Consider the following 19,277-nt stretch of genomic DNA (forward strand, 5'->3'; position numbering starts at 1 on the left):
TGTTCCATTTTCCTTTTCCTGTGTCCCTGACGGTAAATAATTCTGAATAATTCTTAGTCTGGGATCACTGGTCTACCTCAAGGTACCATATGTTAGAGTAAAACTATAAAACAGTAAATTCCATCACCTGAAATTGACTCACAGGGACCTAACTATGGCTCAAAATATAAGAAAGACTGAACAGTGGGTCTTCGAGATCATCCCATCCAACCTTCTTCCTTGAAGATGAGGAAACAGGCTCCAAATAGATCCAGAGGCTCATCCGAGGTCCCACCGTTAATTGGGGCAGGTCCAGGAATGTCTGCTCTAAGCATCAAACAATAATTAAAATAGGATAAATGCAGATGGATGTGTTCTCATATATATTGTGTTCTCAGAAAAGAAGAGAGTAACTTTAATGATGCAAAAACAGTTGTGCTACAGCATTATCTTCCAAGACTGCTTTAAACATGAATGTCACTGTACAATCAGGTTACCATAGTGTCACTAACGTCCCTGGAATTTTACCTTTCTAGTCTCAAATATTACATCAAATGGGCAGAGTTTTACAATTTTGACATGTCCCCCTGCTAGTCCCAAGAACACTGCAAGCCCTCAACAGTTGTCTGTCTACACTGTCAGTGGGAATGGACATTACGGCAACAAGATAAGAAAATGACTCGGGAGGTCGGGCGTGGTGGCTCGTGCCTGTAATCCCAGCACTTTGGGAGGCCTAGGCATGCAGATCATGAGATCAGGAGATCGAGACTATCCCGGCCAACATGGGGAAATCCCGTCTCTACTAAAAATACAAAAATTAGCTGGGCATGGTGACACTTGCCTATAGTCCCAGCTATTCGAGAGGCTGAGGCAGGAGAATCAATTGAACTCAGGAGGTGAAGGCTGCAGTGAGTCGAGATCGTGCCACTGCACTCCAGCCTGGCGACAAAGTGAAACTCAGTCTCAAAAAATAAAAAATAAAAATAAAAAAAAGAAAAAGAAAATGACTCGGCCACTGTTACCAAAATTTTAAATGCATATGCCCTTTGAATCAAGGAGTCCACTGCTAAGATTCTGCCCTAGGCATTTACTCACAAATGCATAAAGAAAGAATGTTCAGAGCAGCATAGTTTAGACCCAATATCAGATGAAACTAAGAAAGACTGAAGCAAGAAAGAGAGAACTGTGAAACACCATTGCTTGGAATAACAAAAAGCAAAACAATGCAAACAACCTAAATGGCCACCAAAGGGAAGACTGGTTATAGCATAAGCACATGATGGAATTTGCAGCAGTTAAAACAATGAGGTAGATCCATATGCACTAATAAAAGATCTCCTGCAGTACTAAGTTTAAAAAAACAAAGTACAGAACAGAATGTGACTGTGTTTGCTGGTATATATATCACCTTTTTCCGGAAGAATACATAATGTTTATCTTCCAAAAGAAGGACCAAGAATGACTTTCACATTTCATTTTTCACCTTCCCATTCTGCAGGTAAATTCAAATAAGATGCATGTATGCCCATTTGTACTCTTCTCAATACATCTCTAAAGATTACTACTATCCCACTACTAGAGGTTACTACTTTTTAACATTAGTCAGAAAGACAATAAAATGATCTGAAAAAGTAAGACTCTGTTTTCTTTTTTATTTAACCCAAAATAATAAGTCCAGTAAGCTCAAGATAAGGGCTCATTTCAGATATACTGAATTTCAAATATTTCATCATAAATACACTGAAAAAGCAGAAATAAAACTTCCTTTTCTTTATTTTCATAAATTTTCAGTCCAGAGTACCAAAAATTTTCTTAAGTACACTGTGGTCTATTTCTTCAAATGGCAAGAAATCTTTCATAGCATTCGAAAATGAAGACGGCCTCCACAGGGTGTATCCAGCCCCCTTCAGGCTCTGCTCCCAAACACGCTGCTCTATCTCCTCCTCCCCCTCCTCCCAGGGCCTCTGCACCTGCCATTCCCCTACCCCATCTGACCCTTCTCCAACCTCCTCAGGTCTTTCTTGAGATCTTAGTTCAATCACCTCTTCCTTGAGGACTCCAAAGGTCTCCCAACGCCCATGCATCATTACTGATTCCTGGGACCACTCACTGGTTTTTCAAGTTTACATTAAGATCTGTGTTTTTTTAACTAAATTTGTCTTCCACAATAGGGTGAAACTTCTACAAAGACAGCGGTAATGTCTGTTGTCCTTAACAGTAGACCCCAGCACCCATCACAGAGGTGCACTTCATGAATATGTGAATGAATGAAAAGTGAATGAATGCAGTCTAGACTTCATTCTGAAATCCAGTGATGTTTCAAAAATCAAACAGCTCACATCACTCTCTAGCTCAAACCCCCAATGTCTTCCTCACCGCTATCTCAGAGTCTACCAGACACCCATCCCCCAGCAGCACCTCTCCTACCCAGCCCATTGATCTCCAGCCACACTAGCTTCCCTGATGATCCTTGAAATCTCCAGGCTTGTGCCTACCTCTGAGCCTTAGCATATGCTGTTCTCACTGCTAAGAGAATACTTCTCTTGACATTTGCATGGCTTACCTCTAGTTCATTCAGGTCTCAGATAAAATGTCACAACTTTGGAAGGCTCTCTGCTGATGACTCCATCACGCTCACGCCGTCACTCCCCCCACCTTCCTCTGCTTTACAGTCCTTTATTTATTGACATTATGGTAAATATTAAAGTTGATTATGGTCTATTTTTCCTACCTAAAAGGTAAGCCTACGAGGGCAGGGATTCTGTTTCGTTTAATACTATATCCATGGTCCCAAGACTAATGCAAACCCTTAGTAAATATTTATGTAGACACATATCAACATCAACTTCTACATAGACAGAGAAAACTAAGAAATCAGAGATAGGGTTAAAGCCTACTTCTTTCTAATCTTAAAAACCATAAGCATAACAGTCTCCTAGTTGCAATCATGGGCGTTCACCCGTTTTATTTTTCTTAATAAATGGGTTAAACGAATAAACATTCTCAAACCCCTGACTAATAAAGCAGATGACACTGACAATGAACTATAAACAAATGCGTGAATAATAATGGACTTGCTCATGCTTTCATTCATAAAACAAACAAAGTGAAGATGACTTTAAAAACAAAGACATGATTCCAAGAGCAATAAACTTTACACACTCCACTAAAATCTCCATGTGGTTAGCCCGGCATGTGTATTTGACAATTAAAAAAAACAACAATAGTCAAGCGCTTACCCATTCTTCTAAAATGCGTGACACTGCTTCACTCGCCCTTGCCATGTTCCTGCAGGCCAAGATCACATGTGCACCATGGAGGGCAAAAGACTTGGCGGTTTCGAACCCTATGGTTTAAAGGAAAGTCAATGTTAGAAAACATAACATCAACACAGTGAGTGATTGTTGAATGGCCCTTACCGGAGCATCACTTAAATTACTCCAAGTTCTCAACCAGGGGTGATTTTGATCCCCAGGGGACAGGAACAAATGTCTGGAGACATTTTCAATGGCCACAGTTGTCGGGTAGAGTCCTACTAGCATCTAGTGGGTAAACACCAGGCATGCTACAAAACATCTTACCATGAACAGGGCAGCCCCCGACAACACAGAACCATCTGGCCTGGACTGTCAACCCCATGATGGTGAGAAAACTTGTCCTAGGGATGCAGTGATTTCAGAGATGAAGGCTGGGACACAGAAGAGTTCACGGCATGTCCAGCCATTTAACCATCAATAATAACCAGATCCTATGCTCTACTCTATGGTAAGTGTCCCCAGCACCTCTGCTTCCACCAGTGTTACCTAGGTTTCTTAGCCCCATTTCCTACTGAGAACAATTAGAAAAGATGGACAAATAACACACGTGCATACATACCCACAACTGTTTGAAGGCATCAGAAGGGCACTATGACTAAGAATTTTGGGGGGCAAGATCTGCAAAAATTTCAAGGCCAGCATTTGGCAGCTTTTTTCCTTCAAGGCATATTTCATTTCCAGACATAGTGGTTGGAAGCCTGAGAAGATGGGCTGAGCTTTTGGCAATTTTATAACAGGGAAAAAGACATAAATTTGAGCTCAGGACCCAGCAGGAAAGGGCCACGGTAAATACACCAAACCTTTGGTAGGGATCCTAAAGAGTTATACCCTCGCTGTAATAACAAGAGACAGTGCAGCCTTCCCAAGAGTGGAAACTCAGCTTCAGGCCTTTTCAATTCCTAGTTTGATTAAAGTGATCAGTCCCTATCTATCCAATTTCCAGAAGCAAGAGAAAATATTCTCTGGAGGAAGATACCATTATCTAGAGTCTCAAATTATCACTATAATTATTTCAAATACTCATATAAACTCTCAGACATTCAAACAAAATAGCTAAGCATACAAAAAGAAAAAACTTCACCAAAAGCCAGAGGGGGAAAAAATGGAAATAAATGCACAGGAGATTCTGTCTAATCAAGCCATTCAGAAACAGTGATTAAAACAAGTCTGACTGAAAAGTTCAAGGAACAAAAAGGCAAGATGGAGAATTTTGCCAGGGAATTAGAAACAATAAAAAAAAAAACAGATATTCTGAAACTTAAGCAAAATAAGAGTAATAAGAGTAAAGAAAAATTCAACATATAGTTTAACAGAATACAAGACACAGCTGACGACAAGATTAAGGAAACTACAAAACAAGTTAACAAAACAATCCAAAGTGAAGCACAAAAAGAAAAAATAACACAATAAAACAAAGCACAGAAGAGACATATGAAACACATTCTCCCATGCTCTTACACATACATGTAATCTGACTTCCAAAAGAAGTGAAGTAGATTAAGATAAGCAATATTTGAAGACAGAATGGCTGATATACAGTCAAATCAATGACGGATATACAGTCACAGATTCAAGAAGTATCCTGAGCCATAAGCAGAAATACGTATGTGTATGTGTTGATATGTATATGTATAAATGTGTGTGTCTACATGTATGTGTGTGTGTGTATATATATATATATGTGCAAGCCACAAGCAGAAATGTACATGTGCGTATATATATATATATATATGTCTGTGTAAGCCGCAAACAGAAATACATATGTGAGTGTATATCTGTATGTGCGTAAGTGTGTGTAGATACACACATACACACATACATGTCAAAGCAAGGCACATCAGAGTAAAACTGCTAAAAACTGCAGATAGTTTTAGAAGTAGTTAGAGACTAGTAGCTACAAGACTGATAGTTATACCTCTCAGGAAAATGATGGAAGCCACAGCTGAAAAAAATAAAACTTTCATCTGAGAATTCTATACCTAGTGAAAATATTCTTGAAAAACAAAGGAAGAGAACAAAAATTTTAAGCAAACGAAAGCAGCTTTTTGTTTACCACCTACTCTACACCTAGTGTTGCGTATAGACCCACACTAGAGAAAACACTAAAGGATGCTCTTCAGGCAGGAGGAAAATAACCCTAGCTATAAACCCAGAGATGCAGAAAGTAACAAAGAGCAACATAAAGGGTGACGACATGTTAAGATCCAAATGGTAAGAGTGAATTCTGTGAGTTTTAAAATATATAGCAAAAATTACTATATCAATAATAATAACAATGCTTAACCTAGGAGGTGAGTAATGGAAGTAAAGTATCCTAAGGTTCTTGTCTTCTCCAGGAAGTGATATAATACTGATTTACATTAGATTTTAATAAGTCAAAGATGCAAGATGTAAATCTCTACAAATTTAAAAAGCTAATGGAGAAGAAAAGTAGAATGATAAGAAGGCAAGAAAGGAAAGAAGATGACTAGGTACAGTGGCCTGTAATTCTAGCACTGTGAGAGGCCAAGGCATGAGGATCACTTGTGATCAGCTTGGGCAGCATAGCAAAACTCTATCTCTACAAAAATTAAATTTAAAAAAGAAATAGCCAGGTGTGGTGGCAGGTACCTGTAGTCCCAGCTACTCAGAAGGCTGACATCGGGGAATTGCTTGAGTCCAAGAGTTCAAGGCCACAGTGAGCTATGATTATGCCACTGCACTCTAGCCTGGGTGACAGAGCAAGGCCCTGTCTCAATTTAAATGAAAGAAAGAAAGAGAGAGAGAGAGAAAAGGAAAAGAAAAAAGAGAAAGAGAGAGAGAGAGAGAGAGAAAGAAGGAAAAGAAAAAAGAGAAAGAAAGAAGAGAAAGAGGAATATAGAATAACTTAACAGGAAGCCAATAATAAGGTGGTATATTTAAGCCCAAACCCAAATATATCTGTCATTACATTAAATATAAATGGCCTAAAGATGGCAATTAAAAGTTTGTCAGACTGAAGAAAACATAAATATACATAAATTCTCCTTATAAAAGAATGTACATTATGATTTGTACCTTATTTAAACATAAGGATAAAAAAATTAAAAGAAGGGATCCAGTTTCAGCTTTCTACATACGGCTAGCCAGTTTTCCCAGCACCATTTATTAAATAGAGAATCCTTTCCCCATTTCTTGTTTTTGTCAGGTTTGTCAAAGATCAGATAGTTGTAGATATGCGGCATCATTTCTGAGGGCTCTGTTCTGTTCCATTGATCTATGTCTCTGTTGTGGTACCAGTACCATGCTGTTTTGGTTACTGTAGCCTTGTAGTATAGTTTGAAGTCAGGTAGCGTGATGCCTCCAGCTTTGTTCTTTTGGCTTAAGATTGACTTGGCGATGCGGGCTCTTTTTTGGTTCCATATGAACTTTAAAGTAGTTTTTTCGAATTCTGTGAAGAAAGTCATTGGTAGCTTGAAGGGATGGCATTGAATCTATAAATTACCTTGGGCAGTATGGCCATTTTCACGATATTGATTCTTCCAACCCATGAGCATGGAATGTTCTTCCATTTGTTTGTATCCTCTTTTATTTCATTGAGCAGTGGTTTATAGTTCTCCTTGAAGAGGTCCTTCACATCCCTTGTAAGTTGGATTCCTAAGTATTTTATTCTCTTTGAAGCAATTGTGAATGGGAGTTCACTCATGATTTGGCTCTCTGTTTGTCTGTGATTGGTGTATAAGAATGCTATTCAAGATGGATTAAAGACTTAAATGTTAGACCTAAAACCATTAAAATCCTACAAGAAAACCTAGGCAATACCATTCAGGACATAGGCGTGGGCAAGGACTTCATGTCTAAAACACCAAAAGCAATGGCAACGAAAGCCAGAATTGACAAATGGGATCTCATTAAACTAAAGAGCTTCTGCACAGCAAAAGAAACTATCATCATCAGAGTGAACAGGCAACCTACAGAATGGGAGAAAATTTTTGCAACCTACTCATCTGACAAAGGGCTAATATCCAGAATCTACAATGAACTCAAACAAATTTACAAGAAAAAAACAAACAACTCCATCAAAAAGTGGGCAGAGGACATGAACAGACACTTTGCAAAAGAAGACATTTATGCAGCCAAAAAACACATGAAAAAATGCTCATCATCACTGGCCATCAGAGAAATACAAATCAAAACCACAGTGAGATACCATCTCACACCAGTTAGAATGGCCATCATTAAAAAGTCAGGAAACAACAGGTGCTGGAGAGGATGTGGAGAAATAGGAACACTTTTACACTGTTGGTGGGACTGTAAACTAATTCAACCATTGTGGAAGTCAGTGTGGCCATTCCTCAGGGATCTAGAACTAGAAATACCATCTGACCCAGCCATCCCATTACTGGGTATATACCCAAAGGACTATAAATCATGCTGCTATAAAGACACATGCACACGTATGTTTATTGCGGCACTATTCAGAATAGCAAAGACTTGGAACCAACCCAAATGTCTAACAACGATAGACTTGATTCAGAAAATGTGGCACATATACACCATGGAATACTATGCAGCCATAAAAAATGATGAGTTCATGTCCTTTGTAGGGACATGGATGAAACTGGAAAACATCATTCTCAGTAAACTATCGCAAGGACAAAAAACCAAACACCGCATGTTCTCACTCATAGGTGGGAACTGAACAATGAGAACTCATGGACACAGGAAGGGGAACATCACACTCCGGGGACTGTTGTGGGGTGGGTCAGGAGATATACCTAATGCTAAATGACGAGTTAACGGGTGCAGCAAAACAACATGGCACATGGATACATAAGTAACAAACCTGCACATTGTGCATATGTTGAAAAGGTATACTGTATAACATGGGCCAAAACAAATCTGATACAGAATCTGATACAGCTGTACTCATTTCAGAAAAAAGAGATTCTAAAGCAAGAAGCGTTACAAGAGAAAGTGTTGAATATTTCACAATGGTAAATTTCAATCCACCAAGAATACATGACAATTCTAAATTTATATGTACTTAATAACAGAGCCTCTCATAAGTGTCAAAAATTGACAGAATTAGGAGAATAAATGAGAAATTCACAATTACAATGGGAGATTTTAATATATCCCTCTTAGTAACAGATAAAATAAGCAGACAAACACAAAGTATATAGAAGATTTGAACAACTTAATTGATAAACTGAAAATAATTGAATATGATAAACACTGAAAGCAACAGCAAAATATACTCAAGTACTTCAAGAATACTTACCAAAACTGATGATTTGCAGGGCCAAAAGCAAGTCTCAACGAATTTCAAAAGATTAAAATTAGAAAGCATGCTCTTTGACCGCAATGGAATTAAATTACAAATCAATAACAAGATCCCAGAAAATTCTCATTTCTGGAAATATATGTAAAAATAAATATGATATTATGGCTCCAAAAATTACAATAAAAGTTATAAATATTTTAAACTCAATAATTACAAATACATATACAAACTTAAGGAGTATAGCTAAAGCTATGGTTAAAAGAAAATCTATAGCCTTAACTACATATATTAAAAAGAAGGCCAGGCACAGTGGCTCATGGCTGTAATTCCAGGAATTTGGGTGACCAAGGTGGGTGGATCGCTTGAGCCCAGGAGTTCGACACCAGCCTGGGCAACATGGCAGAATTCCATCTCTACAAAAAATTAGCTAGGCGTGGTGGTACACACCTGTGGTCCCAGCTACTCAGGAGGGTGATCATGCCACTTCACTCCAGCCTGGGTGACAGAGTGAAATCCTGATCCAGAAAAAAAAAGAAGGAGAGAAAAGAAGATTATCTAAGCATCCAAGATGATCTAAGCATCCATTACATTAGGAAAATAACCCAGCAAATTAAGCCTAAAGAAAGCAGAACGATGGAAATAAAAGGAGAAAGGAGAAACTTATAAATCTAAAACAAACATAAAATACAGAGAAAAAAAGAAGCTAAAAGTCTGTCAATTGAAAAAACTAACAAAATTGATAAAGGGCTAGCAAGACTGACAGAGAGACAGAGACAGAAAGAGAAGGCATGAACAACCAATATCAGGGATGAATCAAAGGACATCATTATGCCACATAAAAGCATAAGCAATAAAAGCAAAGCTAGACAAGTGAGATTATATAAAACTAAAAAGCTTCTGCATGTTAAAGAAAACAATCAAGACATTGAAAGGGCAAGCTACAAAATAGTAAAAAATACTTGCAATCCTCATAACTGACAGTGTTCATATCCAAACTATATAAGGAACTCCTAAAACCCAATAGCAAAACAACAACAACAACAACAACAACAAAAAAAACACAGATTTTAAAAACAAGCAAAGGAACCAAATAGACGTTTCTCCAAAGAAAACATTCAAATGGCCAAGTGTATGAAAAGGGGCTCACTGTCACTAATCCTCCGGAAAATGCAAATTGAAACCACAGTGAGATGTCACCTCACACCTGTTAAGATGGTTCTCATCATAAAATGAAAGATAACAAGTGTGGTTGAGGGTGTGGAAACAAGAGCCCCCTTGTGCGTGAGAAACTTACATTCCTTAGTGGAATATAAATTGGTGCAGCCATTATGAAAAACAGTATGGAAGTTCCTCAAAAAATTAAACAAGAATTAAAAATTGCTGCATTATGATCCAGCAATCCTACTTCTGGATACATATCCAAAGGAACTCAAATCAGGATCACAACAATATGTCTGCCCCCTCATGTTCACTGCAGTATTATTCATACTAGCCAAGACATGGAAGCAGCCTAAATTTCCACTGATAAATGAATGGATAAAGGAAATGTGGAAGACACACACACAAACACACACACACACAAACACACACAATGAAATATTATTCAGCGTTAGGAATGAAGGAAATTCTGCTATTTGAAACAACATGGATGAACCTGAAGGACAATATGCTAAGTGAAATAAGCCAGACACAGAAGGACAAATACTACATGATACAATTTATATGAGGAATGTAAGACACTCAAACTCATAGAAGCAAAAAATAGAATGCTGGTTGCAAAGGGCTGGGGGGGAGAGAGAAACAAGAAGGTATTAGCCAAAGGGTATGAAGTTTCAGGTATGCCAGATGGAAAGGCCCTAGAGATCTACCATATAGTACTGTGCTCACATTGTACCGTGTACCTATAAATTATAATGGTTTCACAGGTATATACTTATCTCCAAACTTATCAAGTTCTATACATCAAATACGTAAGGCTTTTTGTATGTCAATCATGTCTCAATAGTTATTTTTAAAAATGAAAAATAAAGAAAAGGACTACAGATCCTACGAACCCTAAGAAGATCTTAAGATACGGTGAACAACTTTATACCAATGAATTTACAATACAGGTAAAAAAGACAAATTCCTAGAAAAACACTACAAAAAAAGTTACCACAAGAAGAAATGGAAAACGGAAAAGTTCTATATATCAAAAAAATATGAATCTATATTTTAAAGTCATCTCAAAAAAAGGGGAAAGGAGAGGAAGGGAGGGGAGGGAGGGAGGAAAAAGAAGAGGCAGTCTAATCCAGAGCATGAACACCAAGCCATTGCTCTAAACTAAAAAATACCATATTTTGTAATCTGTGGTGGAAGACCATATAGAGTATAGTACAATAACAAAGTAGTCAATTCTACTAGAGAAGGCAGCAATGTAATTCAGCCAAACCCATGTCAAATGGCCATAAATTATTGTTTATAAGATAATGTTAATTCGCACGGAAAATCGGCATACCGTTATCTTCCTGACATCACCATGTGAAAGAGCCTAGTAAAGTTCATTCATTCATATCACCCCCACAGGCCTAATCTTCATAGAGAACAGTCTATTTATATAGAATACGTCTCGAGGAAAATCAGCATAGCACAGGGGAAAACTCAAGATGGACACACCAGTGTTGCTGCCAGTTCTAACCACGTACAAGCTGTGGGATCTAAGGTCACGCCTTGAACCTATGTGAAACTCAGTTATCATTTCTGTAAAATGGGGAATAAGTGGTAAACATATATTGAGAGCCTAACATAATCATAGTAGGTGGAAAACAAATGTTAGTTGCCTGCTTTTTGCAAAATCCTTGGTGTCCTATGCCTCTTCCCCAATTTGTATGACCTACCACATCCAGCACAGTCACTATGACTAAAAAATTAAAACGTGCTCCTAGATGTGCTACCAATGGTAACCCGAGGGCTGAATGACTTTAATACCAACCAGAATTCAAAGAAATCAGCCACGGGCTCCACCATTCCATTTGTCTAAATATGGACTCTGGAGCACAATTTAACCTCATTGCTGAGACAACCTGAAATTATTTTTCGAGATTTTGCCAAATCCCATATTCCAAAATACTTATTACCTAAAGATGACCTCTGATACTTAAATCAAATGCTGAAATAATGCACAAAGGACATCAAACCTGAAGTATTTAACACCTAAATCCATTTGCCTCCCCTTGGGTGTGTGTGTAGTAAAAGGTGTTTGAAGCTGTATCTCCAACCTTTAAAGCAAGACGACAATAATCTCAAATTTACTCATTTTTACCTGTGATGCCAATGTCACCCCTTATCACCAGTGAGCAAAAGACACCTAGATCATTTGGGGAAAATGAGTGAAGTAAAACACCAGGTTTTGTAGCCCAGCTGGCTGGGGGCAGGCACCGAACAAAGTCTTGCTGACTGATCTGTCCCATCAATCAGGCTAATGAGATGCTGACAGCCATATGCAAGCAACACAGTGACCAAACACAACTGCACTTGTGAGCCCGGGACTTCACACACCCAGAAGATCTTGGAGGGAATGGTGGACTCTGGGTCCCTTTGAAATTTCCAGGTCAAAGCAATGATCAGGAATACCTTTCCTCACAATTTCATCACAGGGTATTAAAAAAAATGATGTAAGAGAGTGGAAATGAGAGTAAACACAATTCTTAGTCATTCATTAGCAGCTACTTTTTAACAGATTGAGAAAGCATCGATATAACACAAGGCCAGACAGGTTCCAGAGCTTGATTGATTGATTGATTGATTGACTGATTGACTGACTGAGACAGAGTCTCACTCTGTCACCCGGGCTGGAGTGCAGCGGTGCAATCTGCAACCTCTGCTCACTAGAACCTCCACCGCAGGGATTCAAGCGATTCTCGTGTCTGAGTCTCCCCAGCAACTGGGATTACAGGCGCATGCCACCACACCCAGCTAATTTTTGTATTTTTAGTAGAGACGGAGTTTCACCATGTTTGCCAGGCTGCTCTCGAACTCCTAACCTCAAATGATCCACCCACGTCGGCCTCGCAAAGTGCTGGGATTACAGGCGTGAGCCACCACACCCAGTCCAGAGCTTTATTTATCCAATTTCTCAGGTTAGCAGTAAGCTCCTTGCGCCTTACACCCTCCAATCTCCATATTTTGCCAGACTAGCACCCAGTAGGATTCAATCAATACCTGCTGAAGAAGCAAATAGTTCTTGCAGACTGCTAATAGGTTGCAGCTCTGGACTATTTTTTAAAAATCCAGGCTGTTTCAAACTGCAACACGATGGCCCTCTTCTTTCCTTTATAGTAATGAATAAATATTAAAATCCTGCAAAGATACTGCTCACCGTAGTTTTGAATGATGCTACCAAGAAATCTGTGGGGGAAAAGGATGCCCTTTTTCTATCAAATTTTATTTTCCCAAACAAACCTGTTAAGTCATGCTATCTCACTTGACAAAATAACCCACGGCAAAGGACTTTTTATTACCAGAAAGGGCACATCTGACAAGACAGCAGCAACAGGCTACAGGCTCAAGCTTCCGCCCTCTCTCCTTTAGAGAATTCCTGACTGTAGTTATGGGTAAGCCATCTGTCTCTGTGTCTTGTGAAATTACACTCTGGTTCTTACACCTTCCTTTATCTAAGCAATGCATTACCCATTGCTAGTCTACTTTTAAAAGCTGCAATAGACAACTCCATTTTCTTACCCTTTACAATTGCCTTTGGAACAGAAACAAAGCATGGCTATTTCAAAAGATGATAGTTTAACAGGAAGGACAATAACACTTTTATAGTAAACCATATCTCTAGAGTGTGGAGTTTTATATAAAAAAAAGTTTAATAATGCTACCTAGTGTTAAAGTCCTAGATAAAACCCAAGAGAATAACATCTCTCACTCTTGTAATACTGCAGCTGACGGCCAGTTTAATTAGCTAAATGTAGTAGTGCTAAGCCTACTCTGCACAGTGCCAAAGTTTGTGCAAAATAATGAAGGCAATGGTTTGCTAAATTTAATAACCTGATTCATCTTATAAAAAATTAACTTTATGACAATGTTTAAATTGAACTAGCTTAACTGCATGGAGATGGCAAGAGTGTGTTCGGAAGAATATTTAAACCTAGTAATACCAAGAAAATAAAGAAAGACGTTTTAAAGCAATGAACAGCATCAGTTTTTCTAGCACTTGTTACACCACATCCAATCAGAAAAATGATGTGGCCATGGAGGCTTAATAACTCACTGTCTTGGGTTTCAAGCTTTGAACACAAACATTCAAGTTCTACAAAATGGAAAAGGTGCAAAGTAATTTAAATATTTACTTATCTTATCTTAGATAGTTTTCACTCTTTAGAACAGAGGTCACAAACTGATGATCAGAGGACAAGTCAAGCCCACAGACCTGTTTTGTGTGGCCCATACTTTCTTCCCTTCCCTTCCTTCCTTCTCTTTCCTTTCCTTCCTTTTCTTTCCTTCCTTCCTCCCTCCCTTCCTCCTCTTCTCCTTTCTTTTCTCCTTTGCTCCTTCTTTCTCTGTCTCCCTTCCAACCTCTCTTCCTTCCTTCCTTCCTAATTTGAATTAGTTGCCAGCATTAAAACATTGGGGAGATCACAGGTCCAAAGCTAGATGTGTAGCTTCTCTGAAAATGCTTAGGCCACTGGGTCCCCAATCCCATGTGGTGACAGCTTAGCTGAGAAGTCACTGTCAGCTATAGGTGGGGTTTGGGCTTTCTAGTTGGTCACGTTGACCATGGTCATCACCCGTGCTGCTGGCATTACCCACCAGGCCACTGCAGGCACTTGATGCTCAGTGCACATTATCCAGGAAACATCCTTGCTAGAGACATGACTCAAGCCTTACCACAAAACACCCTCAATCACCAAATTTCAAAGAACATCTCCCACTGATCTGGTTGAGATTTTATTTCAACCATGTCAAACCCTACTCTGTCACGCATGAGAATATTAGGATGCTAGCTATGCCTTAGAAAACCCCGCAGCAACACTTGGCTTTGCGTGGACAGAGAAGCACAAGGGTAGTAGGCTCAGGGATCTGCAGGAACTTAGACCCATGGTGCAAGCTCCCTTGCATTTCACAAATGTCACTGAGTGGTAGCAGAATCTCTGGGCCAAGGACTCTACTGGAAGGAGAGATAAAGATGAAACAGACAAGCAAAAAGGCAGGTTACTTGGCAAAAAAAAAAAAACAGTATCAAGGATTGGGGAGCAACTACCTGTAAATAAATCACATGAATGCAACGGAGATGAAGCTCCACGCAACAAGCAAAAACTGTGGGACTCCTCTGTAGGCAGCGGGAGCCTCTGGATTTAGGCAGGGAGTAAACACTATGAGTTCTTATTCATACTATTATTTTATCCATTTACAGTACCTCCAGCGGTCACAGTGGACTCGCTCAAGATACTGTGGCCTTGTGACCAGCCAGGAATGGATGAGGTGCCCTCTTATCCTGAGCGGCTCAAGGTATAAAATAGAAAATCATGTAAGAAGCAAAAAAAATCTACAAAGCCAGTGACTGCCTAAGTCTAGGTGTCCAAGGTGCCCCGTGGGCCACTGGTGAGCTTGGCGAGTTGTCTACCCAGACAGCGAACACAAAGGGAGAAATGGCTTGGGCATGGTGGTGAAGAGCATCAGAGGAGGCAGCCACACCCCATGAGACTCACTGGTAGGTTGGACAGGTGGGGACAGAGTCGCCCACAGAATCCTCAGGCACAAAAAACATCAAGGTGGGAACCCTGTCCCCTCAAATACTGACAAAGCTCCCACGGAAGTAGGAGCTAAGAAAAAGGCAGCTTCTTTCCCCGATGCCAGGAAGTTTCCTTCTGGTTTGTTTTTTAATTTTCTCCATATTGTGGATGTACTTGGGCAGTGTCCCCATTTACTGTAAATTATGGTTTTAATTATCATTTTTATGAAGATGCCCAAAGGAGTTGGGGCTTACAATACCCGTAATTTCTAATGGGTTGTTATTATTAATTTATAATTGTGAAACACTGGGGACAAGTATTACTCCTAACTGGGCACAATTAAAAGGCCACAGAGATGGTGATTTCCAGCCCCCTCCAGCCCCGCCCCACAAACATAGCACTAAAACGATCTTTAGGAACCAATCAACAAGTTGCAGAATCTTCCAGCACACATCGTCTCCCTCCCTGGAGATCTGCCATTATGTATAGAGCAAGAAGATAGGCCTAATGTCTTTCAGCTTGGCTTAGATTTGGGGACAATGCAAATGTGGGGACTGTTTTTGTATTAACAAACTACTAGCTTTATGGATGAGTTTCTCCTATATCCTCCTAAAAGTAGGAAGACCATACTTTCCAAACTAACCTGGTTAATGTAAATGAAATTACGGTTACATGATATTGACGATGATCTTGAAATCCAACTCCCCCACGGGCATTTCCAGATGAAGTTCTAAGATGTACATTCACCACGCCTACATGCTCAATGCCACATCTGCAATGACTGGATAACCCATACCGCTGTTTCTGTAGTTACTTTAATTACCTGAATGATCACATTTACCTCCCACACCATTTCAATTACATAGTTCTGAGTTCCAAAGAGTTAGAGATCGTGCTTACTAAACACGATCCACAGCTGCCAAATCTTAAGAAATTACAAAACTACACAGGTCTCTCTGGAGAAAAATAAGTCATAGCCAGCCCTGCTTTTTAAAAGTATATGTTATATACAGCGAGCAACAAATCCCTACAGAGCTTCCTAAATAGCCCGAATAACATAAATACATCTCAAATATATTTATCAAAAAAAGATACCAATTCGAGAAGTGGGAAATGGGTCAGTTCACGCGGAATATCTTTCAAACACACCAGGCGGCATCTGCATGCTTTGGGCAGTACAACGCTGAGGCCGTAATGTTTTGTAAAGCTGTACAATAAATCCCTATTGACTGCATGAGATCTCCCGAGAGGCAAGACTGACCCCAGGCTGGCTACTAGTGCTGCCACTGTGCTGGGTGAATAAGTGCTCATTTAACCTGCCAGTAACAGACCTGGTTAGGAATGAGTGAGAAAAATGCCCAAAGATTACAATTAACATGGTCCTAGACAGGCAAATGCAGACACATTCTATAAGGGTAACTACATCGAGCGGCACTCCTGTCGGTAAAGATGGGGGGCAACCAGGCAACTTCATAGATTAATGAGGGAGAGGGGATAGGAAATGGCTTAACATATTTGGGGGCAGTTGGGACACAGCTATCAAATTTGAAGTGGACATGCTCTTTGACCCAGCCACAACCAGAAATTTACCCTACAAATAGACTTGCTGACATGAGCAAATATGTGGGAGGAATATGCAACACGGCATTATCTACAAAAGACTGCAATCGACCAAAATGTTTTATCAATTAGCTTCAATAAATTATATTGCATGAATAGGACAAAATATTGTACTACACCTAAAAAGAATGAGGACAAATGATATGGAGATGCAAGGAAACATCTCCATGTTATAATTTTTTTTTTTTTTTGAGACAGAGTCTCGCTCTGTTGCCCAGGCTGGAGCGCAGCGGCGCGATCTCGGCTCACTGCAAGCTCTGCCTCCTAGGCTCACGCCATTCTCCTGCCTCAGCCTCCCACGTAGCTGGGACTACAGGCGCCCGCCACCACGCCCGGCTAATTTTTTGTATTTTTAGTACAGACGGGGTTTCACTGTGTTAGCCACGATGGTCTCGATCTTTTGACCTCGTGATCCGCCCGCCTCGGCCTCCCAAAGTGCCGGGATTACAGGCGTGAGCTACCGCGCCCAGTCTTCATGTTATAATATTAAGAAAAAAAGTCAAATACCGAACAGCGTGCACGTAAGACACAAAGTGGTTAAACAGGTGCCAACATTGATTATTGCAGGAGAGAGTTACCGGTTGGGGGCAGGAAAACTTTTGCATTTCATAATGTTGACGCTACTTCCATTTTTAACACAAGCATACATGCCTGCTATAGGAAGAAACTAAAAATAACAAACCAAATGCTATCTAATTGATAATTCATGGGCCTTTATGAATTTTAATACGGAGCAATCAAGGCAAGTGAGAAAAAAAGGGAGGAGCCTATTCCTATTCCAAACAAGGTATTTCCTTAGCATCCTGATGTATACAAAGGATGCTGTAATGTCCAGGTAAGGAGGAGGACTTCAGAGTGTTACTCGTGGCTGGGTACCACGCCATAGGCTTTACGAAACACATTAACTAATTCTAAGGTGTTCTCTACAGAAACCCTATAAAGTGTCATTGTCATTTCATGTAAGAGAAAAACCACCGATCCCCAATGTTAAAGAACTCATAAGATCAGAGGGCAAAAAAGGGGGAGGACCCCAATGGGCATGGTAGCCTGAGTTCAAGCAGGTGTACCCCACCATCAGGCCCCCCAAACTACCACAATCACCATGTGACTGTGGATTTGTGATATTGTGATATAATAAGAAATGCATATTGGGTCTTCATCCAGGTTCCTGGCACAGAGCTCCCAAAATCCTTGAAATTGGCCAGCCGCAGGGTCTCATGCCCGTAATCCTAGCACTTTGGGAAGCTGAGGCAAGAGGATCACTTAAACCGAAGGGTTTGAGACCAGCCTTCGCTGTTTGAGACAGTGAAATCCCATCTCTAAAAAAAAAAACAGTGGAGCACAGTGCCATGCACCTGCAGTCCCAGTTACTCAGGAGGCTGAGGTGGGAGGATCACTTGAGCCCAGAAGTTGGCAGCTGCAGTGAGCCATGACTGCACCACTGCACTCCAGCCTGGGTGGGTGACAGAGCGAGACGCTGTCTAAAAAAACAAAAACCTTTGAAATTTTCTGAGCAATATGGGTGAGGGGAGTGCCTTTTATTATTCACAATTAGAGAGTTGGACCTTTCAGCTTCATTGATAACCCCCGCATTCCCCGCCTTGGGGGAAGAGGAGGGGCTGGAGATTGACTTAATCACCAATGGCCAATGATTTAAGTAATCATACCTAGGGTAACAAAACTTCTCTAAGAATCCTAAATGGAGAGGAATAGTGGCTCACACCTGTAATCTCAACACTTTGGGAGGCCGAGGCAGGAGGATCGCTTGAGCTAAGGAGTTCAAGACCAGCCTAGGTGACATACTGAGACCTCGTCTCTACTAAACAAAACAAAAAAACTTAGCCAGGCATGGTGGTATGCAACTGTAGTCCCAGCTACTCAGGAAGCTGAGGCAGGAGGATGGCTTTAGCCTGCGAGGTCCTGGCTGCAATGACCCATGATTGCATGATTGCACCACTGCACTCCAGCCTGGGCAACAGAGCGAGACCTTATCTCAAAACAACAACAACAAAAACCTAAACAATAGGGTTTGGGGAGCTTCCGGATTGCTGAGCGTGTGGTGCCTGGAGAGTGGCATGGCAGGAGGGGGTATGGAAGCTCCACATCCCTTCCCCATGCCTGGCCCTATGTACCGCTTCATCTGTATTCTTTGTAATATCCTTTATCATAAACAGGTCAATATAAGTAAATATTTCCCTGAGTTTTATGAGCCATTGTAGCAAATTATCAAGCACGAGGAGATGGTCGTGGGAACCCCAATTTGTAGCCAGTGGGTCAGAAGTGCACGTGACAATCTTGAACTTGCTACTGGCATTTGAAGTAGGGGACGATCCTGTAGGACTCAGCCATGGGGTCTGTGCTGACTCTGGGTCGTTAGTGTCAAAACTGAATTGGAGGACA

General features: G+C 40.3%; 1 protein-coding gene across 9 annotated transcripts in view; it reads right to left on the bottom strand.

Moving 5' to 3' along the window:
- Positions 1-19,277, bottom strand: part of WWOX (WW domain containing oxidoreductase) — an 804,193-nt gene that overhangs the window by 734,666 nt on the left and 50,250 nt on the right. For 8 of the 9 annotated variants that reach the window (XR_004248664.2, XR_009214025.1, XM_032156363.2 and 5 more), the window contains exon 5: positions 3,219-3,325. Coding sequence is in view for 7 of the 9 variants with exons in the window: in XM_032156363.2 (XP_032012254.1) it covers positions 3,219-3,325 (107 nt within the window). In the remaining 2 variants the exon portion in view is untranslated. Of the gene's footprint in view, positions 1-1,387; positions 1,472-3,218; positions 3,326-19,277 lie in introns of those variants that run through there. The other variant, XM_058440469.1, reaches the window with a different exon arrangement.

This window comes from Hylobates moloch, unplaced genomic scaffold, assembly GCF_009828535.3.
Source record: "Hylobates moloch isolate HMO894 unplaced genomic scaffold, HMol_V3 SCAFFOLD_6, whole genome shotgun sequence".
In the NCBI taxonomy this organism is placed as follows: Eukaryota; Metazoa; Chordata; class Mammalia; order Primates; family Hylobatidae; genus Hylobates; species Hylobates moloch.